At 53.1% G+C, this 22,542-nt stretch overlaps 2 protein-coding genes across 2 annotated transcripts in view; both read right to left on the bottom strand.

The window, feature by feature from the left end:
- Window positions 1–451: 451 nt before the first annotated feature.
- Window positions 452–6,065, bottom strand: zbtb39 (zinc finger and BTB domain containing 39). The gene is made up of 4 exons (XM_079741607.1): window positions 5,986–6,065; window positions 4,335–5,471; window positions 2,358–2,717; window positions 452–1,720 (listed from the first exon to the last, which is right to left on the bottom strand). The coding sequence occupies exons 2-4, from the start codon at window positions 5,448–5,450 to the stop codon at window positions 803–805; spliced, it is 2,394 nt and encodes a 797-aa protein (XP_079597733.1). The 5' UTR covers window positions 5,451–5,471; window positions 5,986–6,065; the 3' UTR covers window positions 452–802.
- A 143-nt stretch (window positions 6,066–6,208) lies between these two features.
- The window catches only part of agap2 (ArfGAP with GTPase domain, ankyrin repeat and PH domain 2), a gene marked incomplete at its 5' end in the record, with an annotated part of 22,596 nt that continues 6,262 nt past the window's right edge, over window positions 6,209–22,542 (bottom strand). The window contains 14 exon segments of the mRNA XM_079741584.1: window positions 6,209–7,579; window positions 9,048–9,333; window positions 10,059–10,281; window positions 10,643–10,733; window positions 10,884–11,035; window positions 11,855–11,989; window positions 12,209–12,334; window positions 16,472–16,646; window positions 16,797–16,901; window positions 17,860–17,934; window positions 18,069–18,227; window positions 21,066–21,184; window positions 21,634–21,768; window positions 22,370–22,505. Of these exon segments, the coding sequence (XP_079597710.1) occupies window positions 7,376–7,579; window positions 9,048–9,333; window positions 10,059–10,281; window positions 10,643–10,733; window positions 10,884–11,035; window positions 11,855–11,989; window positions 12,209–12,334; window positions 16,472–16,646; window positions 16,797–16,901; window positions 17,860–17,934; window positions 18,069–18,227; window positions 21,066–21,184; window positions 21,634–21,768; window positions 22,370–22,505 (2,121 nt within the window). The 3' untranslated portion in view covers window positions 6,209–7,375.

Here is a 22,542-nt window from a genome sequence, read left to right as displayed (position 1 = left end):
ACTCAAAACCTGGTGTGTTGGAAACATAGAAAAAACTGTTGAAAGACGCCACACGCTAGGACCACACACATTCAGATATACATTTGGTATGCTACATTAGGGCGCTAGGTTCATCAGACGGTCATGGTGGGTCTCCTAAAGGCAACAGAGCTGTGAAACAGTCTGGAGACGTCCAACCACACCCCGCCCATTAAACCATTAGAACCACTGCCATCTAGCGGACTCCAAGGAATCAACTAAATCTGAACGCTGATCAGAGTCTTCAGGATGTCACACACACACACACACACACACTCACTGGATATTGAATAGTATGCAGTGTTGATGGACTGGGCGGGAAATCTGGGGCGCCACGGATCATTAAAAACAGCTTTCCTGAGCCATACTGTGGGCTCAGCGCAGCGAGGCCACAGTATGGCTCAGGAAAGCTGTTTTTACACATGTTTTTACACGTAGCCCAGCTGTTTGAGAGGGACCACTGGCGGCACTCTGGGACTGGAATGGCAGACGCTTGGCTGGGAGTCCCCGACCTGGGGGAGCACGAGGGCTGGGCGGTGTAGTCCTGTAGTCCTCGGCACCACAGCCGCTGAGCGTCACGCAACGGACCGAGAGCCGGCTGATCCCCAGTGTAGGAGGGGCACGCCTGACCCCTGACCCCTGACCCGACCCCGGGTCCCCGTGGGGGTCGGGGGTCAGGGGTCGATCAAGAAGGTTGGAGGGTGCTTAAAAAGCTTGAGATTTTGTTCGTAAAGCCTTTATTAAAAATATATAGCATCATCTAAAATTGTAAAGTGTTCAATATTCAGGGGTCGCCGGGGGGAAGCAGCAGCGGCTCCTTGGAGTGGTCATTGTACATGAAGGTCTGCTCGATGTTGAAGTCGGCGGGCAGGTGGCCCTTGTGCAGCTCCATGTGGGAGGACACCAGCTTCAGCGTCGAGAAGTAGAGGCTGCACACGGTGCAGCGGTACATCAGCGCCCCGGCGTGCGTCTTCAGGTGGCAGATCATGGTGGAGCGGCCGCGGAAGAAGCGCAGGCACACCTTGCACTGGTAGGGCTTCTCCCCGGTGTGGATGCGCAGGTGGTAGGTGAACTCCCCCGAGTGGGCGAAGCTCTTGCCGCAGTAGCGGCAGCAGTACCACTTGGTGTTACGGAGGCCGGCGGCGGCGGCGGCGGCGGTGGCCGGCTCGGAGCCCCCGCCGGGCAGCAGGCCGTAGCCCAGGCCCAGCCCCAGGCATCTCGTCTTCGCCAGGCCCCCCACCTCCCGCTGGGAGGACGACGACGACGGGAAGGGGGACGAGAGGAACTCCAGCGGCTGGTCTGGCTGCCGCTTCCCCGGCCTGCCCGGCCCCGGGGACTCCGAGGTGTGCAGGCCGAGGTGGTACTGGAAGGCCGAGGACGAGCGGAACCTCTGGGGGCACAGGAAGCACTGCAGCTCCTCGCCGCCGCCCTCCAGGCCCCCCGACGCCGCGCCCCTGAAGGCCCGCAGCGCCCTCCGCTCCTGCTCCTTGGCGGCGGCCTCCTCGGCGTGCGTGGCCATGTGTCGGTCCAGCAGGGGGCGCTCCAGGAAGCTGTGGGCGCAGTGGGGGCAGGTGTAGACGGGCAGGGCCAGGTGGGTGAGGGTGTGCCACAGCAGGGAGCACAGGTAGAGCTGGGGCTGGTGGCACACGCCGCAGCTCAGGCTCTGGACGCACACGTGGCCCTGCAGGTGCTCCCGGACCGCCTGGGGACACAACGTGGGGACACAACGTGGGGACACAACGTGGGGACACAACGTGGTCACAACGTGGGGACACAACGTGGTCACAACGTGGGGACACAACGTGGGGACACAACGTGGGGACACAACGTGGTCACAACGTGGGGACACAACGTGGGGACACAACGTGGGGACACAACGTGGTCACACAACGTGGGGACACAACGTGGGGACACAACGTGGTCACAACATGGGGACACAACGTGGGGACACAACGTGGGGACACAACGTGGTCACACAACGTGGTCACAACACGTGGGGACACAACGTGGGGACACAACGTGGGGACAACGTGGGGACACAACGTGGGGACACAACGTGGGGACACAATATGTCACAACGTGGTCACAAAACGTTGGGACACAACGTGGTCACACAACATGGGGACACAATATGTCACAACGTGGGGACACAACGTGGGGACACAACGTGGGGACACAACGTGGGGACATGGTGAAATATTGCCTTTAAAAATACACAGGCCTATATATATATACATACATCTATAAATGATCATTGCTGTTCCTCTTGAGTGATTCTAATAGTCTGGTATAGGCTCAGTCCCCTGACTAGAGGGGGCCTCTGATCCTGATGTACTGACCTGGAAGTCCGGCTCCAGGACACGGCTGCACACGGCACACTGCAGCTCGGCCCCCTGGCCCTGGGGGGCCCCGGAGAGCGCGGCGGGCGGCAGCGTGTAGCCCACTGCCGCCTGCTGGCGGTGGCGCAGCAGCTTGCTCTGGCTGCAGAACTGCAGCTGGCACATGTCACAGGAGTACAAGGCCACGCCCACGTGGGCCAGGGCGTGGGCCACGCCCGCCGGCCGGTCGGGGAAAGAGGCCCCGCACGCCCGGCACAGCCCGGCCTCCGTCAGGTGGGTCTCGGCGTGGGTGTGCACGGCGGCCGGGTCGGCCGGCACGGCCACGCCGCAGGCCCGGCACGACACGGTGCTCCCGGGGGCCTGGGGAGCCAAGGAGAGGTCACACTGACGTGAGGGCGTTTAGCAGACGCCGTTATCCAGAGCAACACAGGAAGAAGGAGAGGTCACACTGACGTGAGGGCGTTTAGCAGACGCCGTTATCCAGAGCAACACAGGAAGAAGGAGAGGTTACACTGACGTGAGGGCGTTTAGCAGACGCCGTTATCCAGAGCAACACAGGAAGAAGGAGAGGTCACACTGACGTGAGGGCGTTTAGCAGACGCCGTTATCCAGAGCAACACAGGAAGAAGGAGAGGTTACACTGACGTGAGGGCGTTTAGCAGACGCCGTTATCCAGAGCAACACTCAGTAAGTACATCTGTCTAAGAAAGAGAAACAACATATCCCTGTGGGTACACTGAGGATGTCCATGGAACCAAGTGCCAAGCACTTACAGTTGTTGAGTTAACCCATTCCCCGTACACAACAACGTAAGCTGCTGCACGACTAGGTACTTTTAATTTTTTTCTTTTTACTTTCAGGAGCTACGTCCAAGCCCCAGTAGAACCTGTTATGTCCAGGGATCTGTTCACTCTACGCGAGACCCTTGGGGCAGGAACACTCCCAGCCCCTCCTTCCTGCTCCATAAACATCTCCCATGTCCCTCCCCATCGTCCCGTCCTCTCTGCCCCATAACAGGGAACGAGAACCAAACACAAAAACAGGAAGGAAGAAGAATATCAACTACTGAGTAAAAAAACACAAACAAGAAGAAAGCTCTGCAGACAGGGAGCCAGAACAACGGCGCCATTAAACACAACTAGAGTTTAGAGGCGTGCATCTTTATTTTGACCCTTTTCTGCTGGACTAATTGTCAGTTATTTGGGAAAAGGCTGAACTACGATTTATGCAAACCGTGAAAGAATGTCAACTTAAGGGCGGCATTAGAGCAAGGTCCAAACTGTTTAAGGGAACTTAACCCTAAAAATAATAAGAAACAGAACAATAATTCAAAATGGTGCAACATTTTGTAGTATTGAATCTCAAATACATGTTTAACTTTTGATTGACGGATGAGATGTTCCCCTAGCCCCACTCTTTCTGTTACATTTAGTTGTGATGGAATATATGAGTGACAATAGTTTTTTGCACAGTGTTATTGCAGTTGTGTAGGATGGGGTCTGACGGTTTTCTCAGAACATCATTAACCCTGATGAATGACGATATCATCATCATCCTCATTCGAGGATCCATCATCCTCAAGTCGTTTCGAAAACGGGATGAATTCATCACTTTAGCTATTTGTTTAACTCTTCACTTTATTTGTTTCCAACCATTCATTTATTCATTTTTAAAAAGGTGTGGATATTTACATTGTGTACTCCATTTAGACTCTTTCAACCCTGTTCAAATCTTTTTACTTGATGAAAGCCATCGAACTTTTCTTTACTGAGATGTTTAAGGTGGCCAAATCACTTCCATTTATTTTATTATTATTATTTGTTTGAGAGTAAAACAAAGTACCAGACTGATATCGGTATCGGCAGATAGCCAAGGCTGCGGTATCGGTATCGCAAGTGAAAAAAGTGGTATCGGGACATCCCAATCCAAAACACTTCAGTCACTCGAGTCAGTATTCCCCCCCCTCCTCGGTGTTACCTGCCCGCCGCTGGAGCCCCCGCCGTTCTCCACAAACACCAGGTCGTCCTCGTCCTCGTCCTCGTCCTCCTCCATGTAGGTCTCGTCGTCGCTCAGCTCGATGACCTCGTCCGCCAGCCTCCACTGCTCCTCCTCCCCGCGGCCCCCCTCCTCCGTCAGCCCGCCCTGCGCTGGCTCCGCCCGCCCCGGGGCCCGCCCCCCGTCCCCCGACGGCAGGCCCCCCGGGGGGTCCCGGGAGGAGGGGGGCGGGCCGCTCTCCGCCGGGAAGGGGCTGGCGCCGTGCCGCAGCGAGACGGCCGCGCTCTGAGAGACGACCGCCCCGCCGTTCTCGTACCCTCCCCCCGGGGGTCCCGTGTGGGGGGGGCCGCCGTCCGCCTCCTCGGTCTTCAGCCGCAGCAGGGCGCCCGGGAGCGCCGGGGCGTGGCCCGCGAGCGCCGGGGCGTGGCCCGGGCCCTGGAGGGCCCCTCCGGGCGACTCCACGGGCACCGCCGCCGGCAGCTGTCCGTAGCCCAGATGGGAGTGTGCGTCCTCCGCCTTCAGGTCCAGAGAGGGCGGGGCAGCCTGGAGGAGAGCCGGGGGCCCCCCCCGAGGGGTCCTGGGGTGGAGCGGCGGCGAGGGCCCCGCGGCGGAGGGCCCAGCCGACGAGGACAGAGAGGAGCAGGACGCCGCCGACGAGCACGCCGACGCCGCCGCCGCCGCCGCCGCCGCCGCCGCGGGGCCACCCGAATCCAGGCCGTTGGAGGCGGAGCTCTGCATGTCGGGGAAGGTGGAATGGCAGGCCTTCACCAGCTCACTCATGCCCAGACGCTCCGCCAGCTCGTACAGGACCCCCACGTCGATGAGGTCCGTCAGGATCTCCCCCGTGTAGATGAAGGTCAGCACCCGCTCGAAGTTGGCCGGGGACACAAACTCCAGAGTCAGGGCGGACGTCTGCGCCGCCCGGGCGAAGAGGCCGCGGAAGTAGGACCCGGCGCAGGCCAGCACGGCGCGGTGGGCCGCGAAGGAGCGGCCGCCCACCGTGAGCAGCACGTCGCAGTACAGCCGGGCCTGGCGGCAGCGGTTGAGCTCGGACAGCAGGCCGGCGGCGTGGCCGCAGCCCTGCAGCCGGATCCGCATCCCTGCTGCGCAGAACCCAAGCTGCAGGAGAACAACACAAAGAGAGTAAAATAAGAGTTTGAAATGTGAGAATAGGGACTTTTAAGATCAAGCACTGTTATTTGTTGACAGCATATTATTCACCCACTTCACACACATTCTGCTTGCAGTTGTACAACTTAATTCTTTCGTGCAGTCTAAACGGTATACGAAACATAAGTTATATATCTTTAAACTTATTAGCAAGGTGACAGCTGCCCATGAACAGGACCCAGGATGTTTTCACTCCTGTCTCTGTGCTAATCACGTTATAGTGCAAGCTTTTGGACGTGCTTTAGTTACAATACAACGTTTTTAACACATAACGCACGAGTAAGATTGGTTGTTGTTGCACATTGCCACATAAACTGCAGCTCGGTTAGATGGCCTCTGATCGCTGTTTTTCTCAAAAGAATGTGAATATTACAACAATATTTCGTCATAATTCGAAATATGATCGCTTTTTTTCATTACAGCTAACATCGCTTATTTTGATTTTGTATTCTGTTTTACTCACCCACTAAAGAAGTACTTATTTTGGCAGAAAATACTTCCCTTTTATTCCTTTAAAATGAGTCCACGGTTGTCGCATGTTGATGACGTGTTTTAAAAGCGGATAATCGCCACGCCCCCTAGTGGGTCATTACTACGCCCCCTAGTGTCTCAGCGCGTCCCTGGATGAACACCTAGAATCCCAACATAGGTCAAATTTTATCAGAAGTCACAAAAATAATCGAAACACTAACAAAAATGCGTTTTATTCAGATATTTTAGCTCGTTTTCACATAATAAACACAGGGTCTGAAATGAAAATATGAACCCTTGGATATGTAACCTCAATATGGTTAATTAAAAATGCATGGCAGGGAGCTACACATTTTTGAATATGATCATCTCAATGCTGCTCTTCTAATAATATAGTCAGCATGTCCGCTGGCTGGACAGGCATGTCGACAACAGACGCACCATATTACCATGTTATGAGCACGTGACTTGGTTTGGAAATAAGAAATTATAAAATAAAAATGAAAAAACAAACATTTAAAACTACTGGTAAGAAACCATTTACAAAACAGGGGCTTGTTTCTTCAGAGCCTGTATGGTCACCACAGTAAACATTAAGTAGTAGGTACATTTACAATATATTAAAACATCGTTTTTTCAACTTGTGGGAGTAATATCGACATGTATTTTTTTTATTTCTTTCATACCATTCCGCGGTCTAATCTAAGTGGAATCGTACACATTTTATTCAGTTTAACCATGGTAAACGATGTTGTTTGCCACGTTTCTGTCATCCGGTTGACGTATGAAAACATGCCAAACAACATGCCATACTGTAAGTTCCATGTCATTGATTGAGCCAAACCAACAAAAAACTAGTTTTGGTCCAGCCACAACAAAACCTTGAAAAACAACAACAATGACAACAAGGTCCGAGTGGTCAATAGGCCTGGACTATATTTCATGGTCATCGATACTGTCGTCCACTTTTTTAAGAGGAAGTGATACAGGAGCTGATTGGTCTTCAAGGGACTTTGAGATGTATTGGGAACGGGCCAACGACGACAACATACAGTCCGGCAATATTTGGAACACCAACAAATCGAATGAATATTGCTTTTCAGTTGTTTGATATGTTGCTCAGTCTTCAGACATAAAATTGAGAATATCCCTACACACACACACACACACACATATATATATATATATATATATATATATATATGTGTGTGTGTATATATATATTTAAGCATATTATATATACTACTTCTCCCTCAGTGTACTGGAGGCCTCCAGGAAAGTCCACTCGGCAAGCATCCATGGCGACGTTAGGTTCCTAAATTCGACCAATCGTACTCAGCAGAGCCAGTGTCCGCGTGGAGTGGCGTCCTCGCCATTCCAGGCTATGAGGGCCGCTGCCGGGAGTTGCTCCGCCCCAGGCTGGCCGTGCTGGATCGGCGGGAGAGGACGGGCGTGGTGGTGGGCGTGGCGTCGTTGGGACAGCCGTGTTGGAGCAGGATGTCCACGCAGCCCTTGCTGCCAATCTTTCTGGCGAAGACCAGAGCTGTCCGGCCCTGGGTGTCCCTGGCTTCAACATCACTGCCATACTGGACGGGGGGGAGAGAAGGGGGGGAGAGGGAGGAACAGGGAGACGGAGAGGGAAGAGAGAGGGAGGGAGAGGGGGAGAGAGAGACGGAGAGGGAGAGAGAGGGAGGGGAGAGAGGGAGAGAGGGAGAGGGGGAGAGAGGGAGGGGAGAGAGGGAGAGGGGGAGAGAGAGACGGAGAGAGAGAGGGGGGGAGAGAGAGGGAGAGGGAGGGGAGAGGGGGAAAGAGGGGAGAGAGAGGGAGAGGGAGAGGGGGAGAGAGGGAGAGGGGGAGAGAGGGAGAGGGGGAGAGAGGGAGAGAGAGACGGAGAGGGAGAGAGAGGGAGGGAGAGGGGGAGAGAGAGAGAGGGAGAGGGGGAGAGAGAGACGGAGAGGGAGAGAGAGGGAGGAGAGAGAGACGGAGAGGGAGAGAGAGGGAGGGGAGAGAGGGAGAGGGGGAGAGAGAGACGGAGAGAGAGAGAGAGGGAGGGGAGAGAGAGACGGAGAGGGAGAGAGAGGGAGGGGAGAGAGGGAGAGGGGGAGAGAGAGACGGAGAGAGAGAGAGGGGGAGAGAGAGGGAGAGAGAGAGACGGAGAGGGAGAGAGAGGGAGGGGAGAGAGGGGGAGAGAGAGACAGAGAGGGAGAGAGAGGGAGGGGGAGAGAGAGGGAGAGAGAGAGAGGGGGAGAGAGAGGGAGAGAGGGAGAGGGAGGGGGAAAGAGGGGAGAGAGAGGGAGAGGGAGAGGGGGAGAGAGAGGGAGAGAGGGAGAGGGGGAGAGAGGGAGGGAGAGGGAGAGAGAGAGGGGGAGAGGGAGAGAGAGGGAGGGGAGAGAGGGAGAGAGGGAGAGGGGGAGAGAGAGACGGAGAGGGAGAGAGAGGGAGGGGAGAGAGGGAGAGGGGGAGAGAGAGACGGAGAGGGAGAGAGAGGGAGGGGGAGAGAGAGGGAGAGAGAGAGAGGGGGAGAGAGGGAGAGAGGGAGAGGGGGAAAGAGGGGAGAGAGAGGGAGAGGGAGAGGGGGAGAGAGGGAGAGGGAGAGGGGGAGAGAGAGGGAGAGAGGGAGAGGGGGAGAGAGGGAGAGGGAGAGGGAGAGGGGGAGAGAGGGAGGGAGAGGGAGAGAGAGAGAGAGGGAGAGAGAGGGAGAGGGAGAGGGAGAGAGTGGGAGAGAGAGAGAGAGAGAGGGAGGGAGGGAGGGAGGGAGGGAGAGGGAGAGGAAGAGCGAGACGGAGAGGGAGAGAGAGCGAGGGAGAGAGTCGAATCAGATAGGGTCCTTGTCAATAACTACTGAAGCAAACGATTAAAACGTTTGCTTCAATAAAACAACATTTTGTGAGCGGACGGGTTTGGCCCACGTCCTGATGTCTCCCCTTATGAAGGTCATGAGTGCTGGGAGATCAGATCCTTCCTCTCTGTAGGCTGCTCGGAGTTCCTCCCCACCGGACCTGGTGGTTCAGTGGGGGCCGGGACCCCACCGGACCTGGTGGTTATGGCACTCACCCACACGAGCAGCTGGGTCATCACGACGTCCCCCAGCTGGCAGGCGGCGTGCAGCGCGCTGCAGGCGGGGGCGGGCGGGGGGCCGGCCGGGGGGGCGTTGATCTGCTCCTTGGTGCTGTGGGCCAGGAGCAGCAGCAGGCCGGGCAGGTCTCTCTCGGTGACGGCCGACAGCAGCCGCAGCGCCGCGCCGCGGCCCGCGCCGGGCCCCTCGCCGGCCGGGGCGCCCAGCGGCGGCACGAACAGACGCTGCTCGTACTTGGCCCGGATCCAGGACTCCCTCTCCTCCCTGGGCGGCGGGCGGGTTACAGGCACAGGTCAGGCCACGCGACGCAAACACACGCACAACCACAGCCATGCCCACGCGCACAAACCAGTCCCTCAAGAAAAATGTGGCGTTTTATTGTGAGTGTTGCGGCCAAAAATCCTTGATTATGCGGCACGTTTTCTTAATGAAATATGCGGCATATTTATGCAATTTTGTTGCGATGAAATTGCGGGAACTTGCAAAAATTGCGGGAACTTGCGAAAAAATGCAGCTTTTCGATGACGTACGCGTCGCGTAATTACGTCACTTCATAACGTTCCCATGGCAACAGGGGGAAATGGCTGCTCTTGTGTGAAGTGAATGCAACACTTTTCAACTTTCTGCTAAGATATATGTGCTTTTTTGCAACGAAAACGCGGGGATTATGAAATCATGCAAGCCCCGCATGTTTTGCGCGGAAATCGGCAATTTATGCGGTGAAAGTGCGGCACATTTGAAAAAATGCGGCCCCCGCATGAATATGCGGATTTATGCGTTGAATTATGCGGTCGCATAATCGCGATTTTCTGGAGGGACTGACAAACACGCGTTTTCCCGCACGCATGAATGTGCAAAACCCCCGACACAACACCTAAGGCTGCTGCGCGGTCGTGACTGCGACGGAGCCTTTATGTAGCATCCCTGCCATCCTGGACGGGTGAGAGGGAGGGAGAGAGGGAGAGAGGGAGAGCCACCCCTGTACTGACCGGGAGGAGCAGGGCGTGGGCTTGGCCCGGCCCTGGGTGCAGCTCTCCCAGATGCTGTTGGCCATGTGGTTGCCGATGGCGGCCAGCACTTGGGTGAGCTCTCCGGGCCAGTCGTCCAGGTCCAGGGAGCGCACCCTAGAGAGGTGGGTGCCCAGGTTGCGGTGGATCCCGGAGCACTCGATGCAGATCAGGGCGCCCAGGTTGAGGCTGGCCCAGGTGGGGTCTGGATTAGAGGCAGAGGAGCAGGGAGTCAGGAGGGGGGGGGGGGGGGGGGAGGAAGGCTAGGTGTCTTGGTGTTTGTGATGGAAGTAAAGTTCCGAGGCAAGCGTTTTCCTGCCTCGGCAGAGCCTTCCTAGTAGTATGTCACCTTGACTTTCGCTAGCGTCCACATCCACCCTCCTTAAAAGGATTTTATTTGAACCTGGATTATCGACGTGTCTCGATAGATGGCATGTTATGTTTTCTCTGGTTTCGATATGTGTTAGCTGGTGTCCATCCCTTGATACTGAATGAATCCGTCACAGGAAGTCCAGGTGTGAATGCGAAGCTGGCGCTCAGGGGATGAGGGGATGAGACGGACTTACTCTGCGCCCCGCAGTCCACACACAGACTGTTGCCCTTGGTGTTACGGATCGCTTGCAAGGCCACTGCCTCACTCCGACTGCTCCTCCGGGCCTACACGCACGCACACACACACACACACACACACACACACACACACACACACACACATTTATTGGAAGAAGTACATCCGGCCCAATAGGGTCTCACAAAAAGAGGACCGTGCAGACTGTTCTCTCTCCGGGGCTGGGGGCAGGGGGCTACCTTGTTGCGGCCGCTCTCGCAGGCCTGCAGGCTGGCCAGGATCTGGCTCTCGATGCCCGCCACCCAGGAGTCTCTCTCCTCCAGGCTCTGGGCCTCAAAGTGCCAGGTCTGCCCCGTGAAGGACACCACAATGAAGTCTGCGTTCTCCTCCTCTAAAGCGCCCAAAACACGGGGAAGACAACGGCAATGGTTTTCCTTTCTTGACTGGGAGGAGCAGACTGTGATTATGTGAGTCTTAATGGGTGAGGGTTAGGGTCATGGGGTAGGGTTAGGGTCACGACCAGGGAACCGGCACACAGAACACGTGAGGGCTGAATGAGTAAGACACAAAGGGGCTGCAGGGAAACCCAAAGGAATCTCAAGAGAGTAGGGGAGCGACGACTTGAAGACAGACCCATGTTGAGTCAACCAAACAGACCAGACGATGAAGATGCTCGACGCATGCAGAGATATGTAAAGAAGCCTGCATCAGCCTCGGCTGGTGTTACCTGTCTTATTTATGTTTCTCAAGCTACCAAAGCTCTTTAACTTCCACATTTTGCGCTTTGCTGCAGAGCGAGTGGTAAGCCCGGGACAAAAGGAGAAAGAGAGAAAAACACAAGTGTGGTAAAACACCGTCAGCAGCGACAAAGCTCTAGGTAAGCAGAAACAGTGTGTGAAGCACAGAGACAGGGCAGCACGACAGCTGCTGGTACATTCAAAGACTGGAAATAAAAGAGGAGAAAGCTAGGCACAAGTTTATTGTGTATTGTATGGTTTCGTATGTCGGGCCCCTGCTCTTGGTTACTCTCCTGTTATTTGATATCACTTTATTTTCAGTTTATTGTTGTTTGTATACATATTGCTGTAGCTACGTTTATATAAATATATGTATACTATTGATATATTCTGGTTTTCTTTAAACAAATACGAATGGTGGATAGTGATGCGCTACGTAGCGTCAGTACTATATGTGCTCGTCGTGGGCGTACCTTCAGCCTGTCCGACCACCACCTCTCCCTTCTGGTTCATACTCTTCTTCCTCCGGTTCTTCTTCCTGTCACTCAGGGGAGATGATTGGCTGGCCTCCTTAGCAGTGAAGGTATTGGCTACTCCTTCGAGGGCATCTGGCATTTGGGCATTATGGTACACGTTCAAATGTTGTTTGCTTCAGACATCATGAATCCCCATTAGCGGTTCCAGACCAAGAACCTGTGCGCTTTAGATCCCAGATTGACGCTCATGACTCCTGCTGCACACTCCATGATGCGACGCGCTGATTTTGTTTATAATGCACATTATACCGGTACAATAAATGATTCTTGCATTGGGAACACAGAACATACCGACACTTTGGGCCTTGGTAGAGAGTGAGGACGAGCAGCGCTGGAGCCCTTTGTCGCCCCCCAGTGGCGACAGAACGCCCGCCCTGTCGTCAGCGACCGTCAGCGTGGAGGGACACAGCTGAGGACCTGGAAAACACAAAGACACAAGAGAATATTCAATTCAATTCTATTTGTACAGCCCTTAATCACCGGCACAGTCTCAAAGGTCTCAACAGGCGATACATAGATGACACCACCCTGACCCTAGCCCCCAGAGGAGAAGAAAACGCTCCCCTAATTAGCAAGGAAGAAATCTTGAGAAGGAACGCAGAGCGGGGGATCCCAACTTCCAGGGGAGATAGGGAGTACAATGGGGGCCATCATTGACATGCACACGCATACATTATATCCAAATATATGATGGAGCTGGACTGGTCTCAATAATCACAAATGAAGATAAACAAACTTAAATCTTTTGATTGACAAACTCTCACACATTAGGGAAACACAAAACACCTAAAATAAATGACTTTGCAATGTATTTAAATTCAAAGATTTCAAATTTGACAAAAAAATTTAGTGCCATTACGTGTTTACAACAGCGTAGCGTGTAAAGACATCAAGTAAGGTTTCCTTTCATATCCTCTAATGGCGAGTAGAATGAGTTCCACATGGCTTCACTGAAGACAGGGGGACACAGAAATCAGCCCTTACTTTAAGGACAGGGGGACACAGAGATCAGCCCTTACTTTAGGACAGGGGGACACAGAGATCAGCCCTTACTTTAAGGACAGGGGGACACAGAAATCAGCCCTTACTTTAAGGACAGGGGGACACAGAGATCAGCCCTTACTTTAGGACAGGGGGACACAGATCAGCCCTTACTTTAAGGAAAGGGGGACACAGAAATCAGCCCTTACTGTAAGGACAGGGGGACACAGAGACGAGCCCTTACTGTAAGAACAGGGGGACACAGAGATCAGCTCTTACTTTAAGGACAGGGGGGCACAGAGATCCGCCCTTACTTTAAGGACAGGGGGACACAGAGATCAGCCCTTACTTTAAGGACAGGGGGACACAGAGTTCCGCCCTTAATGTAAGGACAGGGGGACACAGAGATCAGCCCTTACTTTAAGGACAGGGGGACACAGAAATCAGCCCTTACTTTAAGGACAGGGGGACACAGAGATCAGCCCTTACTTTAGGACAGGGGGACACAGATCAGCCCTTACTTTAAGGAAAGGGGGACACAGAAATCAGCCCTTACTGTAAGGACAGGGGGACACAGAGACGAGCCCTTACTGTAAGAACAGGGGGACACAGAGATCAGCTCTTACTTTAAGGACAGGGGGGCACAGAGATCCGCCCTTACTTTAAGGACAGGGGGACACAGAGATCAGCCCTTACTTTAAGGACAGGGGGACACAGAGTTCCGCCCTTAATGTAAGGACAGGGGGACACAGAGATCAGCCCTTACTTTAAGGACAGGGGGACACAGAGATCAGCCCTTACTTTAAGGACAGGGGGACACAGATAAGCCCTTACTTTAAGGACAGGGGGACACATCGATCAGCCCTTACTTTAAGGACAGGGGGACACATCGATCAGCCCTTACTTTAAGGACAGGGGGACACAGAGATCAGCCCTTACTGTAAGGACAGGGGGACACAGAGATCAGCCCTTACTTTAAGGACAGTGGGACACAGAGATCAGCCCTCACTGTAAGGACAGGGGGACACAGAGATCAGCCCTTACTTTAAGGACAGGGGGACACAGAGATCAGCCCTAACTTTAAGGACAGAGGGACACAGAGATCAGCCCTTACTTTAGGACAGGGTGACACAGATCAGCCCTTACTTTAAGGACATGGGGACACAAAAATCAGCCCTTACTGTAAGGACAGGGGGACACAGAGACGAGCCCTTACTGTAAGAACAGGGGGACACAGAGATCAGCTCTTACTTTAAGGACAGGGGGGCACAGAGATCCGCCCTTACTTTAAGGACAGGGGGACACAGAGATCAGCCCTTACTTTAAGGACAGGGGGACAGAGATCAGCCCTTACTTTAAGGACAGGGGGACACAGATAAGCCCTTACTTTAAGGACAGGGGGACACATCGATCAGCCCTTACTTTAAGGACAGGGGGACACAGAGATCAGCCCTTACTGTAAGGACAGGGGGACACAGAGATCAGCCCTTACTTTAAGGACAGTGGGACACAGAGATCAGCCCTCACTGTAAGGACAGGGGGACACAGATCAGCCCTTACTTTAAGGACAGGGGGACACAGAAATCAGCCCTTACTCTAAGGACAGGGGGACACAGAGACGAGCCCTTACTGTAAGAACAGGGGGACACAGAGATCAGCTCTTACTTTAAGGACAGGGGGACACAGAGACCAGCCCTTACTTTAAGGACAGGGGGACACATCGATCAGCCCTTACTTTAAGGACAGGGGGACACAGAGATCAGCCCTTACTTTAAGGACAGGGGGACACAGAGATCAGCCCTTACTTTAAGGACAGGGGGACACAGATAAGCCCTTACTTTAAGGACAGGGGGACACACCGATCAGCCCTTACTTTAAGGACAGGGGGACACAGAGATCAGCCCTTACTTTTGGGGAAGCTTAAGTCTTTTAATGTGTGTAGCAAAATGTTATTCATGTTTTATCAGACTGTTGTGGCAGGTGCCATTCGGTCTGCAGCCAGATGTTGGGGCAGCAGCATAAGGGCTTGTGACTCTAAAAAGGTTAACAGGCTGATTAAGAAGGCTGACTCTGGGCTAGGGACTGTTGTGGAGCTCCTGTAGGTGGTGATGGGGAAAAGGATGGTACAGAAACTGCTGAACATGATGGAAAATAACATGCATCCCTTGCACAATCGTGTGTAAACAAAAGAGTGTTTTTAGTGGGAGGCACGGCAGCTAAGCTGCAAATAGGACAGATTAAAAAATACTTTTTTATCTACTTCAGTTGCACTTTATAATGACTCCCCTTTGATTAAGGACATAAGAATATCCATTTAAACTTTAGCCTGAGCTGCACATATCAAACTGTATTATTGCACCTGTATATTTGCACACTTAAATGCCTTTTCATCATATTTCTTTATATATCTATCATACTATGCACTTGCAGAGCTAGTACTTTGTACTGTCATCCATGAGTGACAGCTACTTAAGCAGATGGACCATCCATACCACTTTTCTTTTCTTATTTTCTATCCTGGCTATGTACTGTGGGGTTTTTTGTGTAGGTGGGATATGTATGTATATATGCTGCTGGAACACCTACATTTCCCTGCTGGGATGAATAAAGTATATATTATCTTATCTTAAGGACAGGGGGACAGAGAGATCCGCCCTTACTTTAAGGACAGGGGGACACAGAAATCAGCCCTTAGTTTAAGGACAGGGGGACACAGAGATCAGCCCTTGCTTTAAGGACAGGGGGACACAGAGATCAGCCCTTAATGTAAGGACAGGGGGACACAGAGATCAGCCCTTACTTTAAGGACAGGGGGACACAGAGATCAGCCCTTACTTTAAGGACAGGGGGACACAGAGATCAGCCCTTACTTTAAGGACAGGGGGACACAGATCAGCCCTTACTTTAAGGACAGGGGGACACAGATCATCCGTTACTTTAAGGACAGGGGGACACAGAGATCAGCCCTTACTTTAAGGACAGGGGGACACAGAGATCAGCCCTTACTTTAAGGACAGGGGGACACAGAGATCAGCCCTTACTTTAAGGACAGGGGGACACAGAGATCAGCCCTTGCTTTAAGGACAGGGGGACACAGAGATCAGCCCTTACTTTAAGGACAGGGGGACACAGAAATCAGCCCTTACTGTAAGGACAGGGGGACACAGAGATCAGCCCTTAATGTAAGGACAGGGGGACACAGAGATCAGCCCTTACTTTAAGGACAGGGGGACACAGAGATCAGCCCTTAATGTAAGGACAGGGGGACACAGATCAGCCCTTACTTTAAGGACAGGGGGACACAGAGATCAGCCCTTACTTTAAGGACAGGGGGACACAGAGATCAGCCCTTACTTTAAGGACAGGGTGACACACAGTTCAGCCCTTACTTTAAGGACAGGGTGACACACAGATCAGCCCTTATTTTAAGGACAGGGGGACACAGAGATCAGCCCTTACTTTAAGGACAGGGGGACACAGAGATCAGCCCTTACTTTAAGGACAGGGAACCGGCGGGCTGGACGCCGGCTGAACCTGACCTTGCACCGACCGGCTCGTACAGGTTCCGCTCACCACTAAGGCTGCCGGCGGGGCCCTCGGTGGAGGAAGAGGGCCCTCCCTTAGGGACCCCGTTCACCCCGGCGCAGGGGCCTGCCGGAGCCACGGCCCTCGGAGGGCGCTTCCCAGGAACCTTGACAGTGACGCGCAGCAGGTCGATCTCCTTCCCGTGGACGTTCTGCATGTAGTCCTGAAACAACAAGCATTCCTCATCACCTTCCAGGGCTGAGGCTAGCGGGAGGCAGGATCCCCCCCTGTAGGCCCTTCCTCTGAGACTTCACAACACATGGAAACACAAATGGGAACGAAAGAGCCACACAGGGTCAGTAGGGTATCTTACACTGGAGCTGGAGTGGTAGGACAGCATGCCGTTGTTGGACAGCGTGACGTATTTCTTCTTCCACTCTTTATTCAGAGAGCTGCCGCTGCGTTTCCAGAGGATGCTCTGAGGAGGAACCAGAAGGAAGCAGCTTAGAGAAGAGAGGGTCACCGCTGACATGCTCTGAGCTCAGCTACCATCACCCACAGCAAAGGAACACCATTATGAATAGAACCCCCTTAGAAAGGTTTAGCAGGATGAAACAATAAGATCTGTCTGCCTTATGTAAGATGATATGAATAGGTGAGTTCAGCCTGCTCCTGTTGAGCCTGCTCCTGTTGAGCCTGCTTCTATTGAGCCTGCTCTTGCTGAGCCTGCTCCTGTTGAGCCTGCTCCTGTTGAGCCTGCTCCTGCTGAGCCTGCTCCTGCTGAGCCTGCTCCTGTTGAGCCTGCTTCTATTGAGCCTGCTCTTGCTGAGCCTGCTCCTGTTGAGCCTGCTCCTGCTGAGCCTGCTCCTGTTGAGCCTGCTCCTGTTGAGCCTGCTCCTATTGAGCCTGCTCTTGCTGAGCCTGCTCCTGTTGAGCCTGCTCCTGTTGAGCCTGCTTCTATTGAGCCTGCTCTTGCTGAGCCTGCTCCTATTGAGCCTGCTCTTGCTGAGCCTGCTCCTATTGAGCCTGCTCCTGTTGAGCCTGCTCCTGTTGAGCCTGCTCCTGTTGAGCCTGCTCCCGTTGAGCCTGCTCCTGCTGAGCCTGCTCCTGCTGAGCCTGCTCTTGCTGAGCCTGCTCCTGTTGAGCCTGCTCCTGTTGAGCCTGCTTCTATTGAGCCTGCTCTTGCTGAGCCTGCTCCTGTTGAGCCTGCTCCTGTTGAGCCTGCTCCTGTTGAGCCTGCTTCTATTGAGCCTGCTCCTGCTGAGCCTGCTCCTGTTGAGCCTGCTTCTATTGAGCCTGCTCCTGTTGAGCCTGCTCCTGTTGACCCTGCTCCCGTTGAGCCTGCTCCTGTTGACCCTGCTCCCGTTGAGCCTGCTCCCGTTGAGCCTGCTCCCGTTGAGCCTGCTCCTGCTGAGCCTGCTCCATTACACACCAACCTGCTTGAGGGAGATGGCTCGGCCGCTCCCCAAGTCGCCTTTAGGATCCGTCCCCTTTTTGTCGGTGTCACGATTCTGAGCAAGAGGAAGAAAACAGGAGTGGATCTGTCACAGGGAGGCTGCTACTGGGATGTCCGAATAAGACCGCAGCCACCGGGGGGGGGGGGGGGATGGAGACAGATGACATGGAGATGGTGGGGGGCACTGACCTTGAATAGCGAGGGCCGGCGGTGAGGGGTGTTTTTCAGGGAGCGAGGGGTGGTGCTTCCCCCTGCCCCTTCCCCCCCCACCCCCAGCCCCCTATGACTGACCACGGGGGTGGAGGGGAGGGAGGAGGGGTAGGCCTCCCCTCCCTGGCCGTTAACCACCTGGGAAGGTCAGAGTGAGAGGAATGGATGGCGTGGATGGAAGAGAGAGAGAGACAGGAAGAGACAGAGAGAGACAGAGAAAGGGAGAGAGAGAGAGAGAGAGACAGAGAAAGGGAGAGAGAGAGAGGCATGGAGAGAGAGAGAGAGAGAGGGGGGGGGGAGAGTGACAGAGAGAGAGAAAGTGGGAGAGAGAGAGACACAGAGAGAGAGACACGGGGAGAGAGAGAGAGAGGGGGAGAGAGAGAGACACAGAGAGAGAGACACGGGGAGAGAGAGAGACACGGAGAGAGGGAGAGAGAGAGAGAGAGAGAGACACGGGGAGAGAGAGAGACACGGAGAGAGACAGGGAAAGACAGAGACCAGGAGAGAGAGGGACAGAGAGACAGGGAGAGAGGAAGAAAGTAGGGATGGAAATCCAAGTCATGACATAAAATCAATAAAATGTAAAAAATGAACATTGATGGATTGTGTAATTTCAACAGTAAGTATATGGCTAGGATGAGGATGAACATGAAGGGGACATGGAGGTAGGGGAAAGGCCACACTAACATGAATACCAATACCAATACCAATGCTGTAGCTGGTAGATTAAGATATTTCTGTAGCATATATTTTACTGCAATGACTTCCTGCCGTAAACAGGAAACAGTAGAACAACAGGAACAGGTAGCAAGATCCAGTTCAGCATTTAATAATGGTAAGCTCAATGAAACCAACCCTATCCTTCCTTCCACATTATATCATTTACTTCCATGAGTTGACTTAATGTAACATCAAAATCGAAAAAGTCATCAAATAACGCAAACAACTCTCACACACACACTCTGTATCTACGGTTGTCCTACAAAACCCACCGACGGCGACCAGCCCTTTACGGGCGAGATCTTTGCTGGCTGAACAGTTTGATCCTAGGCCCAGAAGCTCTGTTGCAGGTGGGTCACGGGTGTGTGGTTGTGGTGTGGGTAGTGACGGCGACCATGCTGTAGGTCTCCTGGCTGTTGCTAGGTTGGCGTTAAGCAGCAGCCGCCTCCTCTGGGTCACCATGGTGACGTCACACGGGAACACCCTCATCCTGTGCCTCGGTCCCTGCAGCTGGCGCTGGCTCATCTTTGTGACTCCTTCCACTTTTATCCCCTTTTGCCACCTGTCTATGGTGCGGTAGGCCCTGTGCAGTGTTCAGCTGGTGGAGGGTGTCTATGGCCCGGTAGGCTGTGTGCAGTGTTCAGCTGGTGGAGGGTGTCTATGGCGCGGTATGCTGTTTGCAGTGTTCAGCTGGTGGAGGGTGTCTATGGCGCAGTAGGCTGTGTGCAGTGTTCAGCTGGTGGAGGGTGTCTATGGTGCAGTAGGCTGTGTGCAGTGTTCAGCTGGTGGACGGTGTCTATGGTGCAGTAGGCTGTGTGCAGTGATCAGCTGGTGGAGGGTGTCTATGGCCCGGTAGGCTGTGTGCAGTGTTCAGCTGGTGGAGGGTGTCTATGGCGCAGTAGGCTGTGTGCAGTGTTCAGCTGGTGGAGGGTGTCTATGGTGCAGTAGGCTGTGTGCAGTGTTCAGCTGGTGGACGGTGTCTATGGTGCAGTAGGCTGTGTGCAGTGTTCAGCTGGTGGAGGGTGTCTATGGTGCAGTAGGCTGTGTGCAGTGTTCAGCTGGTGGAGGGTGTCTATGGTGCAGTAGGCTGTGTGCAGTGTTCAGCTGGTGGACGGTGTCTATGGCGCGGTAGACTCTGTGCAGTGAGCAGCTGGTGGAGGGTGTCTATGGCGCGGTAGGCTCTGTGCAGTGTTCAGCTGGTGGAGGGTGTCTGAGTCGTGGTGGTTCCTGGTCTTATGGCCGGTGGGGTAATGCCTCAGAAAACAGAGGAGCTGATTAGGTCCAAGGCTCTATAGTGTTTTGTCCCTCAGGTTCCAGCTCCCTCAGTTTATCAGCCACGGAGCGTTGAGCTCACTTCTTCTTTCTGTGTTTTCAGGCGGTTGCAAACTAGGCAGCTTTTTGTTGGTGCTTTTAGCTCAACCATACAAGGGGAAGCACAGCTTCCCCTTGTATGGTTGAGCTTGGCCACAATCACACTATGGCCGCTCCAGCCATCCTTCCCTCTCAGGGCTCAGTGATGAGAACACCCTTGATGTTCTCATCAAGTCGTTACGCTTTGCAATGCGTTATGCTATTATGTTAGTCGTCGTTGCGGGCGTCGGGCGTCGTTATGCTTTGCCTGCTTGTAGAACTGACCACTATTCCAACTCGTTCATCCCCTCTGCAATCCGACTACTAAATGCTCTGTTGTTTTTTATATATTAATTGTATTATTTTTGATCTGATCTTATTATATTTATCTAAGTTTATTTATCACCATTATTCATTTATAGATTCATTCCATTTTAGCTCTGGTGTGTTTTTATTTGTTACATGTTACTGTGAGGACAACTAGCTGCTCACACAGATTGCCCCTAGTGGGATTCATAAAGTCGTTTTGTATTGTATTGTATTGTACCGCCAGGATGCACAAGATCTATTTACCTGTAGCTTGAAGATGGTGTTGGTTATGATACGTCTAGGGTTCACAGCAAAAAGTAATTAGCCCCATGCCCTTTGCGTTCACCTTGCCTATACCTTACCTACCTCCTGCTTCACTCGGCCTCTGGCCCTTCTGTCCCAGCATGGCGTTGATTTCCCCCAGCAAGCCCACACACACTCACTCAAAGGTCAAGGCACTACTCTCTCTTTACACTTGGAGTGTTTCCAGAAGGGAGCCCACAGGGCAGACGGCCTCAGGAGGGGCACTGCATATCAACGAGGTCATCTAAACAAACGGTGAGGCCTGCTTTAGATAGGCGGTGGACGACGGGCTACCTGGCCAGGGAAGGAGGCGGAGCCCGGAGTGGAGCCCCCGGAGTGGCTGGGCGAGTTTGGGAGGGACTTGCAGGCCAGCAGGGCGGCTTGCTTCTTCTGGGCCACAATCTTCTGGATGGCTGCGGTTGGAAAAGACACTGGGGTGAGCAGTCGGTCCACATCAGCGACCAGCAGGCTCGGAGATCGAAAAGCAAAAGTTGTAGATTTAATGAAGGCGGACGCAAAGCTGGTCCAATTCGTTCTTTACTTTAGAAGGGGAATATATATGTTATATTGTAAAATACAAACAAATGTATTCTAAACAAGGCAGAGTAAACAGAACTATGCATTGACATGCTGTTCATGTTGTCACACTATCGTCTCATGATGTTGTTGATAATTGACCAGAGAGTGTGTTAAGCTTGGACTTCAGAAAGGCTGGTATGACTTTGACAGTTCACACGTGTCCTTTGGCACAAAGGAAACAACAGCGTGATGTGGTTTAAAATGAGGTAGCATTACGCCCAGACGGGAGCCCCATGAACCCTCTGAGAACACGACATTACACCCAGAAGAGAGCGCTACGAACCCTCGGAGAAGACGCGGTCCACGTTGAAGCCGTAGGTGGCACAGGTCTCGTAGAAGAGGGAGTGACGCACATCGATGCACAGCTGCCGGGCCCGCTGGTCATCGATCACCCGCGGGTTGCTGCTCGTGATTTTGTCTTAACCGAGGGGGATAAAAATTAAAAGGAACTGTTATGCATAACAGTAGAATAACATGATTTAGACGTCTGTTCAACCGTCGTCTCGTCAAAGATCAGCATGGCAGGGTCTTCCCTTGGCAACAACATTACAACATCTGGACTGTGATATTGTCAGAACGAATGTAAACTGTGAGTCAATGTTATCTTCCTTTCATCACTTTGGTCCATTGTAACATCTCATTACACTTATTCGGCTGACTCTTTTATCCAAAGCGACTTACGATAAGGGCATTCAAACGTGAAGATGGGCTTTGAAACAGACATTGCAAGAATAATGTGAGTAGCCTGCATATAATTCATCAAAAGGTGAAACTGCTTCAAGTGCTATATTTTATATATAAGACAGAGAAATGTTTTTCATGGGTAAAGAGGCAATCTGAATAGATTCATTTTATCTATTCAGATTGCCAACATAATAACCCTCCCCCATACTCCATGAAATGCCCTCATCTTAATATTATTAATAACGCTGTTATTGTATCCCATAGCCAGAATGTGGTATTGAGATTACAACTCTTTATGAATGCGTGTGAGGAGGGTGTTGGGGTGTGGTCCCGACCTTGGGTGCCCACCACTATGACGGGGAGGTCAGCTCGGTGAGCGTGTAGCTGGCTGTAGAGCTGGTAGAGCTCCAGGAAGCTGGCCTCATTCTCCAGGCTGAACACCAGCAGCACCGCATCCACCCAGCTGCTGAACTGGAGAGGGGAGAGAGTGACGCACACTGATGAGGCG

The sequence above is a fragment of the Pollachius pollachius genome (assembly GCF_949987615.1).
Source record: "Pollachius pollachius genome assembly, chromosome: 8".
Taxonomy (NCBI): Eukaryota; Metazoa; Chordata; class Actinopteri; order Gadiformes; family Gadidae; genus Pollachius; species Pollachius pollachius.
Note: the sequence above shows the minus strand (reverse complement) of the source record. Positions and strands in the feature narration are given on the sequence as shown.